The sequence below is a fragment of the Peromyscus maniculatus genome, chromosome 12 (genome assembly GCF_049852395.1).
Source record: "Peromyscus maniculatus bairdii isolate BWxNUB_F1_BW_parent chromosome 12, HU_Pman_BW_mat_3.1, whole genome shotgun sequence".
In the NCBI taxonomy this organism is placed as follows: Eukaryota; Metazoa; Chordata; class Mammalia; order Rodentia; family Cricetidae; genus Peromyscus; species Peromyscus maniculatus.
The window spans coordinates 22,482,704-22,504,174 of NC_134863.1; the positions used below are offsets into that span (position 1 = coordinate 22,482,704).

General features: G+C 38.5%; 1 protein-coding gene across 1 annotated transcript in view; it reads right to left on the reverse strand.

The window, feature by feature from the left end:
• Positions 1-383: 383 nt before the first annotated feature.
• Ppp1r2 (protein phosphatase 1 regulatory inhibitor subunit 2) overlaps positions 384-21,471 on the reverse strand; it is a 29,701-nt gene continuing 8,613 nt past the window's right edge. Inside the window, exons 2-6 of the mRNA XM_006974486.4 lie at positions 15,532-15,639; positions 12,027-12,104; positions 11,362-11,456; positions 4,152-4,322; positions 384-488 (exon numbers count right to left, since the gene is read on the reverse strand). Coding sequence (XP_006974548.1) covers positions 442-488; positions 4,152-4,322; positions 11,362-11,456; positions 12,027-12,104; positions 15,532-15,639 — 499 coding nt within the window. The 3' untranslated portion in view covers positions 384-441. The remainder of the gene's footprint in view (positions 489-4,151; positions 4,323-11,361; positions 11,457-12,026; positions 12,105-15,531; positions 15,640-21,471) is intronic.

Genomic DNA, 21,471 nt, shown 5'->3' on the forward strand with positions numbered 1-21,471 from the left:
TATCCCACTGTTCCAATAGGCTTTTGATTGAAAGAAGAAAAAAACATCAAACTAACCTTCAAACATTTTATAAGAGGTACCTTCATCTAGAAGTGACAAAAATAAATTAGTTTCCCCCAGTGACATTATTTAATCTCTAAAGCATAAAAAGCTATATAATATCATATACAAATTAACCAGTGTTCTTACAAAAGTAAAGCAGTTTTGGACTAATGACATTACACTGTATTTCTGGTGAAGTATGAGGCACAAGAATATATCCATTAATTAGGCATTTTCCATCTAATCAGTCTCTATGGTTATCACTTAATTCTTGGCAATGTGTAACTGGTGTGTATTTTGGTACATAAGTCACGAATTGTAGAGAACAAGAAGCAATGTGGTATAGTAACAAGGTTTGTATTGGACAAACGACTGACTGCGTTGCTGAACACATTTCTTTTATGAACTTTGTGATTTGTTTTGCAGATGGTCACTTGTGGTAGATCCTGCAAAGATAAAAGGAGAAAAAAAAATCAGTATAATTTGCTATTACGGTTTGAATATGAACTGTCTACAGGCTCATGTGCTGAAGGATCGAGTCTACTTTGAGAGGTACTAGAAAAGAGGCCGAGCTTAAGCTAGAGGAGCAGGACATTATCCCAGTAGTTACACTGTGCCCTGGCCCGCCTTGCTCCTGGTCACTGTGATGTGCTCTGCCTCACCAGAGGCCCATGGGGACAGTCTGGTCACATGCACTGAAAACTCAGACTGTGAGCCCCTCCCTGAAATCCTCTTAGGTTGTTTCCTCAGGTTTTTAATCAAAGCAAAGAAAAACTATGACAAATTCTGATATTAACTACCCAATTTGAAACTCTTCCTCTGGCATGGGTAATAAACAAGTATAAAAAATTTATTTTTATTTTTGTTGTTCGAGACAGGGTTTCTCCGTGTAGTTTTGGTTCCTGTCCTGGATCTCACAGAGATCCGCCTGGCTCTGCCTCCCGAGTGCTGGGATTAAAGGCGTGCAGCACCACCACCGCCGCCTGGCGCAAATATAAAAACTTTAACAGCTCAGTAAGGTGTGTTTCATGTAGGCTAAATGAGACTGATTTGGAAGAATCTAAACATACCATTAAATATTATAAAAGTAGGAATATATGTGGAGGCAGGACAAATAGGCTTCAGAATAGATACTGGTATGTAATCGTAGGAAGAAAGTTAAGTTTTATAGCTCCAACTAACTACCTGATACTAAAAAAATTCACATAACCTGATAACTATAAAATAGTAACTTCAGAGTCTACACAGTTCTCTCTTTATGGAAACAGAAATAAATGGAGGGATAAAGAAAAAAGGAAGAAGAGGGAAAAGAAGAAGGGAGCAGAAGATGAAGGCAACTGCCCACATTTAAAATAGAGTACGTTTCACAGAACATGGAGGCTCTAACGGTTGGTTAAGAAGTGTTAAGAGGGGGCTGGAGAGATGGCTCAGAGGTTAAGAGCACTGACTGCTCTTCCAGAGGTCCTGAGTTCAATTCCCAGCAACCACATGGCTCACAACCATCTGTAATGAGATCTGGTGCCCTCTCCTATATATAAAATAAATAAATAAATCTTTAAAAAAGAAAAAAAAAAAGAAAAAGAAGTGTTAAGAGCCAAAGAGGAGAAGAGAAGAACCTTGTCTCACTGAACCTTACTCCACAGTTTTCCCCATCCTTGTGTACTTCTACGATGCCATGAAGTTACATTCCTATGAGGGGGTACTTTAGTTACTACTTCAGAAAACTCAGGAACCAACACAAAATTTTATATTCTGGTATACTTTCCTGGGAAAATAATCTACATATATAGTCTATGAAGTTTAGTGTCTTCTAAGCAGAGATAAACAAGAGCAGTTAATTCTCAAGAGCCATTAGACAGGTTAGTGCAGCCCTCAACCCTCATCAGAGAAGCCTCCTTATGTAGGAGAGAGTGCTTAATACAGAGACTCACAACTGTTCAAGTACAGAGAGTAAGTGACCACGGAGTGCTTGGCCCTAAAAGGGACATCTTGTTGCCTCCTCAAGGCTCAGGGAACACAGAAGACGACTGGCCAGAACTAAAGGCTGGGGAGGACTGCTGTGAATAGTCTCTTCTGGACTCTACAGGGCCATCAGACTCAGGCACCGAGCAGCTGCGGATGCCTGCACAACATCAAGCCAGTCAACATTCCAGTGTGGATGCAGGAGGGTCACAAGACCCCCCACCCCAACAGAGGAGTAACTGGCAGTTGATGGCTGCTGGGGGAGTCAGCTTTCTTCAGAGATGTGGGCTCTCACATGTCCATGTTCCAAGAGATGACCCTACACTTATGCACATGGAGGCAACACTAACTGGGTTCAGTGGGTTGAGAGGACATGAAGTTGGGAGGGGATGTGGCTGGAGGTAGTCTGGGAGGAGTTAGAAGACTTGGGGAGCTGATGTGACCAAAATACATGTAAAATTCTCAAAGAATAAATTAAAAATATTTCTGAAGAAAAAAAAGCTATGGAGAGAGGGGGAAGGGAAGGAGGGAGGAGAGAGAGAGAGACTGACTTGTCTTTATTGTGTTGAGTTGGGTAGAGGATTTCAGCAGCAAAGGAGGAGCATTCCTAACTTGTTACCACACACTGAGAGCTGACAGCAAAAGTGAATGTCTGAATGAAGCTGATGAGAAGTTACCAGAGTAGTTGATGGAACGGGCAGGAAACAAAGACTTCATGGCAATTAGGAAACATCATATAAAGTTTGTGAGTGCTCTACCACTGAAGTACACCCCAGCCCCTAATGTTTAATCAATTAAAAATTGATAATAGAAAAATGTAACAGTTACTAGGATAAAGTTTGTTCAAGTTAAATACTGTAATGCTGACACTATAACCAGACATGACTTACCATCTCTTATCACAGAATTACTCCTAGTTTGCCACAAAACCTCACCAGCTTCTTTCTCAGCATGAAGAAAAGGAAGTGAATACACACACAGCTTCAGTAAATGGGTAGAATGGTCACTGCACTTCTGAGACCAGCCATGCTCAATAACCCAGGCTGGCCTGACCTCTCAGCAATCCTGGAGCCAGCAGTAGTGCTGGATGACACAGGTGCACTACCATACCTGACTCACCTTTGTCAAACAGAATCATAACTGATGACAACTAGGGCCTGGGGATACTTCAGCGGTAGATATATACAAGACCCTGGGTTTCATCCTATACCTCAAAGACAAATGAAATAAAATATATTTCCTATGACTGTTAATTGCTAGGCTGCAGAAAGTAGTCTAAGACTTAAGAAAAAGAGAAAAAAGGAAAAGTTGGATGTGATGGTGGACACCTGGACCCAGTGCTTAGGGGCCAAGGGAGATGGAGTGGAGTTCTTGTGGGCTTCACAGCTCTTGGCTCTATCTCAATTTAAACTTAAGGGGAAAAAAGGAAATTAAAAAAAAAAAACAAAACAAAACAGATAAACATAAAACCTAGTCAATGTCGTAAATCAATACCAACACTGCAAAGATGACACACTTTTTATACCTGGAGGAATGTCAAAACAATCTTTTCTATCAAAACAGGGTTTCTGAGCAAGGCATGGGGGTTAGTGTTTGTCATCCAGGACTTGGGGACTGAGACCGGAAGACTGCTGTGATTTCAAGGCCAGCCTGTGTCACAGGACAAGACCATCTCACCCAAAGCAAAACTCCAAAACCCACATAAAACACCCATTAACAGCACTCAACAGAAAACAAAACAAAACAAAAACTGCTTTCTTTAAATGAGTTCTAAAAGTATGTTTGAGACTCTGGATTCAATTTTCAACACTGTGAAACAACAAAAACAGGTAAGAAGTTTTAAGCTTTAATTGAGATTTTTTCTTGTTGAACTAAACATGACTTCAGTCAAGCAAAATATCCTTACTTAAAGCCAAGTAAATAAGAAAAAAATATAATATATGGTTTTATCAAATTAATTTTATGCATAAAATTTATTTTGAAATTGGTCCAAGGATTGAAATTGTAGAAACACTGACACTGACACAATAAAGTAAATCAGCAAAACGTTCTGAAGAATTTTCCAGAAGTTTCGACAAAGGAAGCCCACTCTCTTAGGCCCAGAAAAGCACAGTTCCAGCGAGAGTGACACTTTTAAGGCGTCTGACCTTGATTTGGCTCTTCAATAGTCATGCTGTCTCCATCTGCAGTCTCTGACATTTCTTCATCTTCGTCCTCATCATCATGCAGGTCTTTTGAAATTAACTGTCTAGCTAATTTAATATTCAGTCCTTCGTTGTAGTGAAGCTTTCTTTTCATTTCAAACTGTCGTTTCTTTTCTAGAAAAGATTTAAAAGTGCACTGTGAGCTTAGAAGGTCTTGACTTTGGGACTGGTCCAGGCCTATTGTGTCAATGGGTCTTATTGCAAGACCCAATATAACTTAAGTTATATTCACTTAAATTGTGTGCTCAATGGCAGAGTTAGATAGTTTGTAATAAGACTATACAGCCCACAAAATCTAAAATATTTACTTTATGATTCAAATATACACCTCAATTGATGAATAGGAATGGAAAAGTCATTAGAAATTCTGTGAAGAAAATTTAAAGACATAAGAAAATTATGTAGCAATAGGTGAATGGGAGGCAAAAGGTAAACTATAATCCTAAGTACAAAGAATGCACAAACCCCAAGGTTTCTCTATGTAGCCCAGGATGCCCTACATCTCCTAATTCTTCGTGGCCTCCCAAATGCTATTATTATAGGCCTGCACCAGGGCTGGAAAGACAGCAGCACATCTGGTCCACATGGCAAAGGGAAAGACCATCTCCTGCAGGTTGTCCTTTGCCCTCCACTTGAGCAAGCACACACTTGAGCACAGAAGCAGCAAAATGTGTAAACAAACCAATACAAATAAAATAGGCACACACCACACCTGATTATGACTTCTACTTTCACTAAGCAAAAAATCCTTTTATAGTCCTTATCTGTTTAAAAAAACTCCTATGACTTTGGAAACATAATTAGTGGCAATTCAACTCAACTGCCACATTTTACTAACAGAATTTCACTGAACTGTTCATGAAGAAAAGAAAGAAATAAGATTTGAACTAAAGCACCCATATAAAAAGTCAAACATCTTATAGCACGCACATGCATACATATACACTGAAACACAAATATAAAAAATAGCTCAAGGGGCTGGAGAGATGACTCCAGGGTCAGAAGCATTTGCTCCCTCTTACAGAGGACAGGTTCAGTCCCCAGTACCCACCATGTGCGCTCACACCATCAGTAACTTCACAGTTCCAGGGGAGCCAGTGCCCTCTCCTGGCCTCTTTGGGCACCAGACACACATGTAGTACACATAAAATGCAGGCAAATACTCATACACATAAAAGTAACTTTAAAATGAATTAATAAAGCTGTTAATGAAAATACTTAAAATTGCATCATCCTTGCTTTAACAATGATTTTAATCTCAAAATGGCACAGCTATCACCAGAATAAGAATATTCAAAATTCTTATGATCCAATTCCTCCCAAGTGTTATTACCAAGATCTTGTCAGATCATTATTTCTTTTTCTCTATTTATAAAATACTTCTGAGCCAGTTGGTGGTGGCATAACACCTTTAATCCCAGGACTCGGGAGGCAGAGGCAGACAGATCTGAGTTCAAGGCTAGTTTGATCTACAGAGTGAATAGTTTCAGGACAGCCAGGGCTACACAAAGAAACCGTATCTCAAAGACAACCACCACCACCACCACCACCACCACCACCACCACCACCCCAAAAAAACCCCAAACCAACAAACCACTTTTGAGATGGGGGTCATCTCCACATTGCTCAGATTGATCTGGAAACCACAGGCCCATTGGTCCTATCTCTGCTTTCTAAGTGGCTAGGTTAGGTACGCAGGCATTTATTTACCAGAACAGTTAGACATCTTTAAGTATCCAGATGATGTGAAGACAAAGCTAATACTCACCCACATCTTTACTCATCAAAGTAATACATACTCAAAAATTTTATTTATTTTTTTTATTTTTTTGTTTTCGAGACAGGGTTTCTCTGTGTAGCTTTGCGCCTTTCTTGGATCTTGCTCTGTAGCCCAGGCTGGCCTCGAACTTACAAAGATCCACCTGCCTCTTCCTCCTGAATGCTGGGATTAAAGGTGTGAGCCACCACCGCCCGGCTCATACTCAGAAATTTTAAAAGAAAATTACCTCCAATTTTATCATTCAAAATAGGAGACAGAGGTGGCAAGGTTTCTTGCCTAGTATTCATTAATTTAATCCTCAGACCACACTAAAACAAAGCAAGACACCCAGAGATTACTAACATTTTTTAGCTAGACTTTAAAATATACTTTTGCAAAACTGAATCCCATTTAAGGAAGTTTGCTTCTGCACTTCCTGTGTTGTTAACATGATCATATATCCAAGTTTATCCAGGACAGACTCAGTGATCATTTCAACTTTGGAAAAATTTAGTTTCAAGGTAGTGAGATATAATTATCTACTCTAAGCCAAAGGCTTCTGATTTCTCACTATTTTGTCAACTTGTTTATGATATAATTTATATAGTTTTTTGTGTATTCTATTATTTTCTCAATATAAATCTGTTTTACAAATGCATTACTCTTTATAAGACACAAAATATTTAAAAAGATGAAATATGTAAGTTATAATGATCATCAAACATTAAAGGCAAGTAATGTGTTGTGATATTTTTACTTCTGTAATTTTATGTACATATATACTAAGTAGGCACTGGTAATACGTTTAAATGCCTGAAATGGTTCTCAGACCATCCAGAGAATATGAGTAGCCTAGTTTTTCATATTCACACTAAAAATAAAATTGTCCTCCCCCACCTCTGCAGTAGTACTGGGGATTGACTTCTGGGCTCAAGTATATCAGACAAACAGTCTTAACAGCGAGTGACCAGTAAGAGAACGTTTCATAGTGCTATTTTGCTTGGCCTGGTTTTTTTGAGACAAAGTCTCTCATTATGTGGCCCTGGCAGGCCTAGAACTCTATTTGGACCAGCATGGCCTTGAACTTATAGTGATCAGTCTGCTTCTGCCTCCCAAGTGTTGGGACTATCCCTAGTACTGTGAATTAAAGGTTCACCACCACTCTCAGCTTCCATAATGCTTATAGGTTTAATTCCTAGGTTGCTATTCCTAGGCGTTGATATTGTAGTATTTTTATTTGTGAACTGTATACAGTCAAATAAATTTGTTATTCTGAGTTATATAATTTAAAAATCTGTACAGGGCTGGAGGGATATCTTGGTTTTTACTATTCTTGCAGAGCCCACACGGTGGTTCACAACTGTCTGTAATCCATTTCCAGTGGATCCAATGCCTTCTACATGGTGCACATACACAAATATAGGCAAAACACATTAAAAACAAACAAAAGCCTCTGTAAAATAGGAACTGAGAAGTCACGTGAATAGGTAAAATGTTCACCAAAGAAGCAGGAGTTGATCCCCAGCACCCAAATAAACTAGGCATGGTGTTGCACATTCGTAATCCTAGTTCTGGGTGGCTATGATAGGCAGAATCTGGTCATATGGCTCAGCCTAATTAGTGAGTCCCAGTCCCAGTAAGAAATCCTCTCAAAAAATAAGGTGGTCAGCTCCTGAAGAGTGACATTCTCCCCAGACACCCATATGCACACACAATCTATAAAATCTCACTTCACAGAAAGCTAACATAAGTGATCTCAATCCTTTATTTTTTTTTTTTCTTTATTTGACAGGCTGGCCTCAAATACATGAGGAAGCAAAGATGACCTTGAGCTTCTGATCCTCTTTCCTCTACCTCCCTACAGCTGGGCATTACAGGCCTATGCCACCATGGCCAGTTTATGCAGTACTGGGGACTGAATCCCTTAATTCTCATTTGATTATTAATATTAGTTTTGCAGTTCTACAAGGCAAAGCAATATAATGCAAAAAATAAAAGCACATTTAGGTCTTATGAACTATATGAACTCAACAAGGCTATTATGTTTTTATATCTACTTTTATGACTATCTTGTGTATTTCACGTTATTAAGAGTTATTATTTACTGACTAGAATATAAAACGACCAGTGTTAAGTCCATTAAATACTTCATTTCATTTAAGAATCACCAACAACTTAAAGTTTGTTTGTTTGAGATGGGGAAGGGGGTTGTCTTACTAAATTTCCCAAGTTGGTCCTGAACTTAAGGGCTCAATAGATCATCATGCCCTAGCCTCTTGAGTCTCTAGTACCATAGGCATATACTGCCAAACACACAACTAAAAAAAAATTTTTTTTAAATATTTCCCAATTTAGGAAATAAGAACTAGAGGCTCTGGGAAATTAGGCAACTTAAACAAGTATCAGACTTGGAGCATAAAATTGTATTTCTCAGACTCCACAGCTAATAATCTGAATTACTGTGTTATACATTAGATTTATTTATCTTAAGAATATCTGGGGCTAGTCAAGTGTAGTGGTGCACTTTGATCCCAGCACTCAGGAGACAGAGGCAGGCAGATCTCTGTGAGTTTGAGGCCAGCCTGGTCTAAAGAGCGAGTTCCAGGACAGCCAGGGCTACCTAGTGAGATCCTGTCTTCAAAACAAAACAAAACAACAATAAAAAAGATATCTGGGCTGGTTAAATGGCTCAGCAGGTGAAGGTGCTTGCTGCCAAGTCTAATGACCTGAATTCAAGCCCCAGATCCCACAGGATGGAGAGCTGTCTTCTGACATTCTCATGTGCTGGCTCAAGTGCCCACACATACACATAAAATAGCAAATATGTGTGTAAAAAGTAGTGTTTATTGTCAGCTACAAGCCCAGTACTGGAGAGGCCCAGGCAGAGGATTACTGTAAGTTCAAGGCCAGACTACGCTACTGGGTAAGACCTTGTCTCAAAAAACAAACAAAAAGATCTATAAATTCAAAGTATTTTTCAGACATGTAATTATTAACAGTGAAAAACATCTATAATTTAGTAATTCCACCAGTAGGAAATCACTTAATAAAATTATATCAATAGGTCAAATGGTACCCCCTGCAGGTTGACTCATGGAATTACAAACTGATGGATAATTACTCTTTTTCTTTTTCTTTTTTTTTTTTTTTTTTTTTTTTTTTTTTTTTTTTTTTGGTTTTTTCGAGACAGGGTTTCTCTGTGTAGCTTTGCGCCTTTCCTGGAGCTCACTTGGTAGCCCAGGCTGGCCTCGAACTCACAAAGATCCGCCTGCCTCTGCCTCCCGAGTGCTGGGATTAAAGGCGTGCGCCACCACGCCCGGCCTGGATAATTACTCTTAATGAGACTGATAATGTAGGTTAATAGAACCCCCATGCTTAATAGATAAAAGTTTTGGGAGAATAATATGGAAAAACCCAGAAAGAATTTTTGTTTGAAATCTCTTCAAGGGCCCATGGTGCTGTTGACTGTCAGATCCGCGTTAACGCTGAGAGTCCACCAAACAGGCGTCACTGGTGTTACCCAAGAGCTCGACCAGCGAACCACAGCTCCAGCTTTGATTATTTTCTTTTCAAAGAGAACAGGACACACAGGGCGATGGTGGCACGCCAGACCAGCCTGGTCTACAGAGTGAGGTCCAGGACAGTCAGGGTGAAAAATCCTGTCTTGAAGCCCCGCAACCCCCCCAAAAAGAAAGAATGGGTGTAAGTTGTTCCTCAGTACCTGAAGGATTGGATCCTGGACACCGAAGGACACCAGAATCTATGGATGTTCAAATGCTTCCTGTACAATGGTATAATATTTGCATATAACCTTCACACATACTTTCTATGTTCAGTCATTCTAGGTTAAATGCTATGTAAACAGTTGCTGTGCTATATTGTTAGGGAATAATGACAAGAAAGACATGTCTATCCTTGTTCAATATGGGCTCATTTTTCTTCCCTCAAATGTTTCTGAATCATCGTTGGTTAAATCTGCAGGTGTTGAACCTGCAGGCACCAATGGCCAACTAGGTATTTTATATTATTTTAAATATTTATATTTTAGCTAGGTGTTGGTGGCACACACCTTTAATCCTAGTTAACAGGCAGGAGGATCTCTGAGTCTGAGGCCAGCCTGGTCTACAGAGTGAGTTCCAGGACAGCCAGAGTTATACAGAGAAATCCTGTCTTGAAAAACTAAAAAAAATTATTTTTTAAATTGGATTTGTGTGCCCAAGGCTGCAGTTAACAGCAGTTGTAACCCATCTGACATGGGTGCTGATATCTGAACTCGGGTCCCCTGGAAAAGCAGTATACACTCTTAACACTGAGCCATCTCTCCAGGCCAATTTTATCTTGAAAGGATGATGCATTCACATGGCTCAAAAAGTATAAAAAAACAGCAAGATAAAACATATTCTTATCGGACCAGTGTTCCATGCAAACAGAAACACACAAAGGCAGTAATGCCTTAACTAGGCATGTTCTGTCTGGAGCACAAGAACCTCTTCCATTCTGCAATGGGGGCTTCTCCAGCTTCTCTTCTAAGACATCACTACTCTGTGCTTCACGAGACCTATACAGATTTTCATTCTATAGTTTATCATCTTGGTTTTCTGCATCAATTTCACTGTATTTATTTATTTATTTATTTATTTATTTATTTATTTATTTATTTATTTATTTATTTATTTATTTTGATCTTCCTGCCTTTACCTCTCTAGTATTGTGATTACAGACAACACAGTTTATTTGATGCCGGGGCTCAAACTCAGGACTCTGTGCACGCTAGTTAAGCACTCTCCCAAATGAACTATATCCCCAGCCCTGCATTACTATCTTAAAACAGAAAAGGCACACACAACAAGGCAATCTATCCACCTGAAGATCATTCAAATACTCAATGACGCTAAAAGCATTAGTTTCATAAGTAGTTAGTAAATACCTTCTTTTTATCGGGCACTAAAAAAATACAAAGAAAAGAATATTTGCAAGTATTTGAAAAATTGTAGTATTTCTTCCAACTTCTTCTAATCAGGGGGGAAAACTATTATATGAAAAACTCACATATGTAGAATCTGAATTACAGATTCTTTTTCTATTGCTTTCTATTCCCTGCCCACCACTTCCCAAATATGAAAGTAATCTTCCAATCTTTCAAACAGGTTTATTTTAACAAAACTTAATAGCTTTGCTGAGCAGTGGTGGCACACACCTTTAATCCCAGCACTCAGGAGGCAGAGGCAGGTGGATCTCTGTGAATTTGAAGCCAGCCTGGTCTACAGAGTGAGTTCCAGGACAGTCAAGGCTACACTGAGAAACTGTGTCTCAAAAAACAAAATAAAATAAAAAGATAAATAAATAAATAAAATTATTAGCACCATGCTGAAGGCAGCTGAAGGAATAACCTACCTCGCTCTTCAGGGGAGAGGTCATTATCTTCCTCTCCACTGCTATCCTGTTCCCGAGTCCGATACTTTGGCTCCGAGCCTTCAGCAGCAGCTAATCTACACAATATTATGAAGAGAAGAAATTAGTAACTGTGACGTTCTTGTACTATTTAAACGTCTCATTCAACTTGAGTCACGAAATTAACCCAAAATAGTCAACAAATATTCTAGCTGTAAGTGATGAAGAAAACAAGAGGTTGTAGGATGGATGTAGAGACGGGAAAGCAACAAGGACAGCAGAGTGGCTGTTAGAGATCAGTGCACAACAGGGACTTTTTTTGCCTTTCTCACATCTTTACCATGTGGGTGTCAGGGTGTTTAAAAACATCACCACAAGAGAAAAACAGATGGAAGTATCCCCTGGTTCAGGCATTCTAACCTTGCCACCTCCTGCTTAGATTGATATTAATTAAGAAACAAGACTGTAATAATTGCTATAAAAATCTAGTTAGGGGCCAGGAATCTTACTCCGCAAGTATTTAACACTTAGCCCTGGGTTCAATGTCAAGTAAACCCCCAAACATAGGTAAGCTTAACCTTTCATTTACAAATGTACAAGCAGGACACAACAAATGTCTTTGACTTAGCACAATTAAAACTCCCTCTAGGAAATGCTTTAGTACTTACTTCTTAGCTAAGATATCTGGAGTCATAACTTCGTTGCCTTCCGAATCGCTAAAGGCATCTTCATCATCACCTATCATACTAGGATGACAAGCATGTTTCTATTAATAAGCACATTATTAAAACTGATACATGAAATAAAATTGTATAGCTTGAAAACACAATTTTATTTAATTAAAATAACTTGCTTAGAAGTTTGTTGTTACCTTTAAAATAGTTTCTACTCAATAAATGTAGTTAGAGACAGCACTGGGCTGGGAATATAACTCAGTGGTAGTCTTTGCCAGACAGGTATAAGGCCCTAGTTCAATCCTCAGGAATAAAAAATGATCAAGTAAGCTTAACAAGAAAAGAACAAAGCAACCATAAAATACTGAAGACTCAAATTATCTGGGGGGAAAAACACCCTAAAAAAAAAATGTCAATTTTTCTATCCAATGAGGCCAATGGACAAATAATGCAAAATAACCCATTTGTTGGTTTTAGCATTTTGAGAGGGAACATTCTTGCTGTGTAGCCCAGCTGGTCTTAAACTTGTGATTACTGGAATTACCATTAGGCACTGAAAATGCTGAGCTCATTTTAGAATTTGTGTTTATATCTCACCATTAAGGAAGAAATGGTCTACACAGATGTAAGACTAGGAAAAATAAACAGATCCTGTTGGTGGTTAATTCTGACTGCCTACTTCACTGGATTAAGAAATGCATAGAAACAGAGCCAAGTGGCCTCTCCTTTGTGGAAAACCTCCCAAAGAGCTTCCAGAGCAGGATTAATCCCTCTTGTACAGTGTGACAGAATCACGAGTGCCCAGTGCACACAAGCTTCTACTCTGAGATTTTTAGTGGGCTCATCTGTCGCTTGTTCCTATTCCTTCAACTGTCTCACTGAATAGCTGATATATGAACGAATCTAAGGGAGAAAAACAAAACAAAATGCCCAGGGAATTAGTAAAGGACAGCTCTAGGTATGTTTGTGATTATATTCCCAGAGAATATCAGATCATGAAGGCTCTGATCAAATGACAGATTAATCCCTTGAAAGATTCAGGATGGCATTATTAGAAATTTGTACAAGGTAGGAGGTAGGACCTAGTTGAGGAAAAAGGTCACTGGATGTCATTGTTCTTTTTTTTTTTTTTTTTTTAAAGAAAGAACATGAAGTTGGTGAGTAGGGAAGTGGGAGGATCTGGAAGAAATTAAGGGGGGGTAAAGAATATGATCGAAATACATTATATGGAATTCTCAAAAAACACAGTAATGTTTTTAAAATTCTCTACCACACATTCCCTCTGTGATGTTCTAGCCAGAGTGCATGGGGTCAAGCAACCATGGACAGACACTATGACTCTTTGAAACCATGAATCAAGAGATATGGAAATCCTTCCTCTCAAGTTTTTTCTGCCAGGTACTTGGTCACAGCAACGAGAAAGCAAACTTACACAGACCCTAAAGGTCTAATTAATAAAAACCTGCTGGTTTATATATTTATCTAAGGAAACGTAAAATAAACCCATGAACATTTAGGATTTAAGTAGAGTAGGATAAAGAAATATACTTTGTTGACATATAGCAATGTTCAACAGAAAATTCTAGGTTACAAATGAATTGTGCATATCTAAGATAAAAACCAATCTCAGCCAGGCGTTGGTGGCGTACGCCTTTAATCCCAGCACTCGGGAGGCAGAGGCAGGCGGATCTCTGTGAGTTCGAGGCCAGCCTGGTCTACCAAGTGAGTTCCAGGAAAGGAGCAAAGCTACACAGAGAAACCCTGTCTCGAAAAACCAAAAAAACAAAACAAAACAAAAAAACAAACAAACAAACAAAAAAAACAACCCAACCAATCTCATGGAAGTAGCGGTAACACGGAGTGCTGAACTGATAAAGCTAACTAAGCACTCGATGAACACCAAGCCTGTTAGTGACCGAGCTACCTTTCTGCAGCTCGACAAAAGGATATATGGGGGAGGACAAACAAAATGAAATGCAACATCAAACGTCTACCATTCACATTTATCACATTTTAAATGTTACCCAGAAACAGGAAACAAAAACAAAAAACAACTCCCCTATCCCCACACCCCCAAGTTATGTCTGATCTGAGTTTAGGACAATTATCCTCTATTAACAAAAGTGAGGGGTGGCTACTAGCTTGATTGAGAAGGAAGAAAATCCCGACTTTGGAGTCTGGTTTGATAAAGGGTTTGAGATATAATTTAAAGTATACCCTGTAATTAAGCGGAGAAGGGGCACAAACTTCCACATTCTCCTTTCCTCAAATCTCATTACTATTTAGTTTTATTATCTGTATCTTCTGTTTCACTGTTTCTTTCTGTCACAGACTTTAACATGTTTATGTGTATTCGTACTGTTTTTGTTAGCTTCACACTATCTCCCTGAGTCCTGTTGATTTAAAAGATAACATTTTTTGTTGTTGTTGATGTAACTCTTATCTGACGTTCACAAAGCCCTGAGTTTAATCCGTGGTAACACATAAACTGGGCATAGTCCTGTAATTCCACTACTATGGATACAGGCAGGAGAACTAGAAAATCAAAATCTTCCTCGGCTACATAGCAAGTTCAAAGCTAGCCTAGGTTACATGAAACTCTATCAATACAGTTAGAATAAAAGCACACAACTTAGAGATTTATGTGGTTTTACTTTGATAAAATATTTTATTCCTGGAAATCTTTATTTTACAATACAGATTAAGCCATAATCTTAATTAAATGTCCTACTTATTTAGAATCTGTATTGCCTCATAATGCTTATTATTGCATTATTTTTGTCTCTTTTTGGATACTGCTATACAATATCACTTTACAATTATATTTTAAAATTCTAACTGGACCTGGTGGTTCACCCCCTGTAATCTCAGCATTCAAGAGGCTGATGCAGGAGGACTACTCTGACTTCAATGTCAGCTTTAGATATATGGTAAATTCCAGGCCAGCCTGAAATATAATGTATGATCATATCTCAAAATAAATAAAAAATAAAAATTCTGAGACTTATACAAAACTATCTGTCTTCCATGTAGTTTTCCCTTGTTTGCAAAGAAAACCTCTGATTTCTACTTGGGGAGCAAAAAACCCTCCAATCTCATCTTCCTTTCAAAGAGGACAAACTTTGGTGCTGGAGGGAGAGATGGGTCAGCAGTCAAAAGCATTTGCTGCTCACCAGGACCTGAGATTAAGTCTCAGTACTCATATCAAGTCGCTCACACCACCTCTCCAGCTCCAGGGCCACATAAGTAACAGTAATGAAAAGAGAAGACAACACTCACTAATGTGTGTGTGTTAGCATCCAACCACCATCCAGGTGCAATAATATTCATTACTACAACAACAGTGTGCAGTTACACATTATTAACAAAAATGTATTCAGGCAGACCATTAGCTAGCACTCTGGCAACAACTAAAACAGATTTACAGTTTCTGTTATTTAGAAATTGTATCAAGGCAAACGAAACAAGCAGGAAAGAAAGGATATCTATGTCACATTACTTGTGGTAAGGAGTGTTTGGCTCATCTATTTTCATCAAACCATAGTCTTTGTCAGCTGGATGATATGTTGCCAGGATGTTCATTTCATCCCACTTCTGGGACTTTTTACTGAAATTAAAAAGGAAAAAGAAGCATTTAGTGTCCATATTAAAAATAAAGTTTCATAATTTATATCAGGCACTCCAAATACTATTATACTATGGCATACTTAGTCTTTAACTGGCCTACAGAAATAAAAAGTAACAACTGAAATAAAAGCCTCCTCACTGTCCTATCTGAGTAGTTAAGTGCTTATATACATACACCACACATATATACACATGAGTGTATGTGCGTTTGGATACAAGGTCTCATTATGTAGGAGTGGCTAACCTGGAACTTGCTATGTATAGCCGTTTGGCCTTCAACTCACAGACAGCTGTCTGCCTTTGCTGGAATAAGAGACTTATGACACCATACCCTGCTATAAAATTTTTTTCTTTTTCTTTTTCTTTTTTTTTTTTTTTGTTGTTGTTGTTTTTCAAGACAGGGTTTCTCTGTGTAGCTTTGGTGCCTGTCCTGGATCTCACTCTGTAGACCAGGCTGGCCTCCAACTCACAGAGATCTACCTGCCACTGCCTCCCAAGTGCAGAGATTAAAGGCATGCACTACTCCCTGGCTAAAATTTTTAACAAAGAAAACCTCCAAGGGAATGCATACAGTACACATACATGGAAGCAAACACACACAGAAAATAAAAATAATGTTTATGATTTTAAAATCTAAAATCTTTGGTTGAGAATTCTAAAAACAAGATAGTAGAGAATGAGTTTAGAAAGGAAGTGTCAATTGTGTTCGTGCTCAGTTTCATCCACTCTTGTCCTATAACAGGACTCAATTTTCAAAAATATTTGGCTGGAGCTGAGTATCTGGCACACGTGTTTAATCCCAGCACTCGGGAGGCAGAGGCAGGAGGATCTTCTGAGTTCGAGACCAGCCTGGTCTACAGAGTGATTTCCAGGACAGCGAGAGCTATACAGAGAAACCCTGTCTTGAAAACAACAACAAAAAGAACTGTATCATTATTACTGTGTGCATATGTAACGGGGGGGGGGGGGGGGGGCAAAGTGAGGGGTCAGAGGACAAGCTGAAGAAGCCATTCCACTCCTTCCATCTTTTATGTGGGCTTAAGGGGCGAAACTTGGGAAACTCAGGCTGTCAGGGTTCCATGGCCACTGCTTTCACCCTGAGCCATCTCCAGTTCAAGAACAAATACTTTGGAAGCAATTACGCTGGCTTTCTATTTCTAGGTAAACCTGCATTTCCAGAAATTTTATTTTGCTAAATAGATCTACCACCTACAAATTTGTTTAAAAATCATTAAATATTATTTACTTAGGAAGCAAATAATCCAGTCTGTCCATGGACACATTCCAAGGAAGCTCACAGTGAAAAGAAACATACTTTTAAAGAATTAAGACAGAGTTGTGGAATGTTACTTTAACTATGTACAGGTGTGTTAAATTTGTTTATGCTGTATTTGATAATTATGTAAAGATGTATTGTACTTGTTTTACCTTGCCTGCCTAAGGCACCTCATCAGTCTAATAAAAAGCTGTACAGCCAATGGCTAGGCAGTAGAGGGATAGGCAGGGCTGGAGGGCAGAGAGAATAAGTAGAAAGAGGAATCTAGGCTCAGGAGAGAGAGGAGGAGGGAGAAAAAGAGATGCCCCGGGCCAGTTAGCCAGTCTCAGAGGAAGCAAGAAAAAAGTAGGACATACAGAAGGAAAGGTTAAAAAAAAAAAAAAAAAAAAAAAAAAAAAAAAAAAAAAAACAACCCTGAGGCAAAATGTAGATGAAGAAAAACAGGTTAAATTAAGTTAAAAGAACTAGTGGAACAAGCCTAAGATAAGGCTGAGCATTCATAATTGATAATAAGTCTCCGTGTCTTATTTGGGAGGTGGTTGGCAGTCCAACAAAGCCTGCTACACAGAGGGACTGGAGAGATGACTTTCTGCTCTTCCAGAGGGTCCAGGTTCTATTCCTAGCATGGTAGCTCAACTGTAACTTCAGTTTCAGGGGATTCAACCCCTCTTCTGACCTCCAAAGACATCAGGCATACACGTGGCACAGATAAATATTCAGACAAAACACCCATACACTTGAAAAACAAAAATAAATCTAATATAAATTTAATTATAAAAATTTAAGACAAAAAACAATTGAGTAGCTTCTGATTACTAATAATGAAAAATAATTGATTTACGCTTGAAGAGCAAGCTCAAGGAATCCATCCCACTTCCACCTCAACACCATGAAAATAGACACACACTATACTGTGTCCTTTTCATGGGAGCTGTCCTGGAACTAGCTCTGTGGACCAGGCTGGCCTCAAACTCACAAGATCTGCCTGCTTCTGACTCCTGAGCGCTGGGATCAAAAGCTTGCGTGGTGATTACTGCTGGTATGTACAGTACTTTCTTTCTTTTTTTGTTTGTTTTGTTTTTTCGAGACAGGGTTTCTCTGTGTAGCTTTGCGCCTTTCCTGGATCTCACTCTGTAGACCAGGCTGGCCTCGAACTCACAAAGATCCACCTGTCTCTGCCTCCCAAGTGCTGGGATTAAAGGCGTGCGCCACCACCGCCCGGCTGTACAGTACTTTCTTAAGCTCTATCTAAGTTTACATTTAATACAGTTTTCTGGATGTGAATTATGATTAAATATATTTAAAAAGTATTTTTAAAAAAACATTAACAATTTAGCTGGGTGCTTTCTAATCTCAAAACAAAGCAAGGTATTCCTAAATGACATTAACAATGCTGAACTAAATGTAACGTCATCCCACATGGGTAGAAAGAGAAAGGAGGAGGCAAGGAAATGGTTCAGTAGGTAAAAACACTAGCCCTCTTGAGCCTAGCTACATGAATTCAATGCCGGAACCTATGTAAAGAGACAGAGGCAGGTATCTGTAATCCCAGCATTACGTTAAGACAAGAGATGCAGACAGGAGAATCTCCTAAATGAGCCTGTAGAAGCAAGAGTAACTGACCGTGTACTTCAGAAAGGTGGAAGGCAAGAATGAGCTCCTGGAAACTGTGATATTTGCACATGCATGCTCAAGCGTGGGTATGCACTCTCTCTCTCACACACACACTCTCTCTCACACACAAATACTCTCACACATTTTTTTTTAAAGAAAGATACAATTTAGATGGATATTTGGCATTTAAAGGGTGTATCTAATCTGAGGGAAGAGATACCAACACCCTGTAAATTTGTTTTGTAGGATGATATAAAGAAAAATATAGAATATAAGAGGAAATTACATTTCTTAAGTTTTAGAATAAAATTAGTAAGTATAATCTCAGTACCCTAAGCCATTAATAATTTGGATTTTTGCATTTTCTTCTCATTCTATATATTAAATAATATATAAATACAAATTAGTATAATATATATTTTAAAACACATATATACTAATATATTTAAACTATATATAGTGTTATAATAATAAGCTTTTTTTTGCCTTTAATAACTGAGTAATATTTGATGCAAGCTAGCTGTTAGGTATTTAGACGTAATCTAACACTTTCTTATTTACAACAGACAAAAACATATATTTTCATACATTCTACTTGCTGATGATTTTAGGATAATTTGCTAAAATAGTCTTTTTCTCTTTAGATGGGTTCTTTTTGTTTGTTTGTTTTGTTTTTGTTTTTGTAGACAAGCTTTGGAGCCTGTCCTGGATCTTGCTCTGTAGCCCAGGCTGGCCTCGAACTCACAGAGATCCGCCTTCGAGTGCTGGGATTAAATACGTGTGCCACCACCACCCTGGCTTTTAGATGGGTTCTTACTGTGCTATTCACATTAGTCTTAAACTGACAGATTCAAGTGACCCTCCTATGTCAGCCTTCTAAATAGTCACAATTCTAGGTATTTGGCATCTAAAAAGTTTAAAAAAAAAATTTTTTTTTTAAGATCACTTATGTCAGGTGGTGGCAGCATATGCCTTTTAATCCCAGCACTTGGGAGGCAGTGGCAGGTGGATCTGAGTTTAAGGCCAACCTGGTTTAAAAAGAGAGTTCCAGGAGAGCCAAAGCTACACAGAGAAACCCTGTCTCAAAACAAAACAAAACAATCCTCCCCGCCCCCCACTCCACCCCGCTGCCAAAAAAAACCCCAAAACCAACCAACAAATAAAAAAACCCCGACCATTTATAATGTCACCAATCATTACCAAAATATTTCTAAGACTGGGTATTTGTACTTTTCTAACTTACTGAGTATAAAGTAGTGTTTAGCCAGGCAGTGATGGAGCACCCCTTTAATCCCTGCACTCGGGAGGCAGAGTCAGGCAGATCTCTGTGAATTTGAGGCCAGCCTGGTCTACAGAGTGAGTTCCAGGACAGGCACCAAAACTAGAGAAACCCTGTCTCGAAAAACCGAAACAAACAAAAAAAGTAGTGTTTAAAAGCTGTTTTGTACTTATCACTTATTATCTAACACAAATGCTTACTTTACTTGTATGAATTGTTTACATCCTTTGTACAGCAACTCCGAGTTCTTCAGATTAACAAAAGCACATGACACATGAAAGTTGAATTTACCTGACCTACATTTATAACAAGTCTGAATCCCAACTTTTTCTTGTCTGTCTCCATTTATCATGTTCTCTTGTAAATGGAATTGAAAGTCTTATATATTTAAGGCTGTACTAAACTTCATTTCCTCAGTACAAAATTAGGAGGAAAAAAAATCTTTAGAAATGCTCAAATTCAAATCCAAGAAAGCCTATCTTGAAATTAAAGGAGGGGTGGGCGCACTAAAATTAAGACTGTAAAACAAGCTCAAAATTGCTAAGAATTCTTAGGTAGAAAGCAAATGAAGAAACTGTCAATAGAGACAATGGGCATGAAAATTAGCATTACTAAGGTTTCAGTGGAATTAATGTTAGTGGCAGAATATAAAAACCAAGGAACAAACCTGGATTCAGTTAAAATATCATCTCAACTATAGGACACTTTCTGTCAGAAATTCCAGATAAAACCGGGGTACCAGGACATGGCAGATCTGCTGTGGTAGCTAAGCTTGCTGGTTTCCGTGCCCTTCCCCTTGGGTGACCAGTTTGCAGACTGTTGAAATCTTGTCCTGTTCTTCAAGCCACTTGTTTCCTTTGTTAGTTCCAATGTTGCCATCTCAAAGGCCTCCCACAACTACTTGTTGTTTCTGCTCGCTTCTTGGATACTTTTGGCTCTGCTCAGAGTGGCAAGCCAGTTTTGCTTCCCAGTATTAAACTTCAATTTCAAATTTTAATAAACAGGTTTTTGTTTGTTTGATTTTGTTGGTGGTATTTTTAGAAAAGATTTAAGATTTTGAAGCCTGTTATCATAACTGAAATTATACTAGGACTTAACAATAAAGCAAGCAGAAGCAAATAAAAGGTAACTTTTAGGAAACAACCTTTTAATTTTAATTAGCTTTGACTTTTAACACTCCATATACCTGAATAGACAGAAAGACAATGTCAGAACATAATTGTATCTTAAATTATAGCAATGGAATTCCAGTACCTTGGGGAGTAGGGGGTTCACATAGCCTAGACTGGCCTTGAATGGATATGTAGCTAAGGATGACCCTGAACTCTCATTCCTCATGGCCCCCACCAAGTACTGAGATTATGTGTGTTGGTCATTATCCCTCCCTCAAGCATTATTTTGACAAGTTGAATTTACCAGATCTACAATAGAGTCTGGATTGAGCTGGCTAGCAAAACTCTGAAGCAGACTATGTAAAAGAACCCAAAAGGCATAAAAATCAGATTCTACATTTCTATAACAAGACAGGACTAAGGTCCTGGGCTCAGTATTTTAACTAATCTAAGACTTATACTAATGTACAGATAAAAATGTATAATTCATTGATAGTCAGAACTAATAAAATCCATGAATAGTAGCAGACA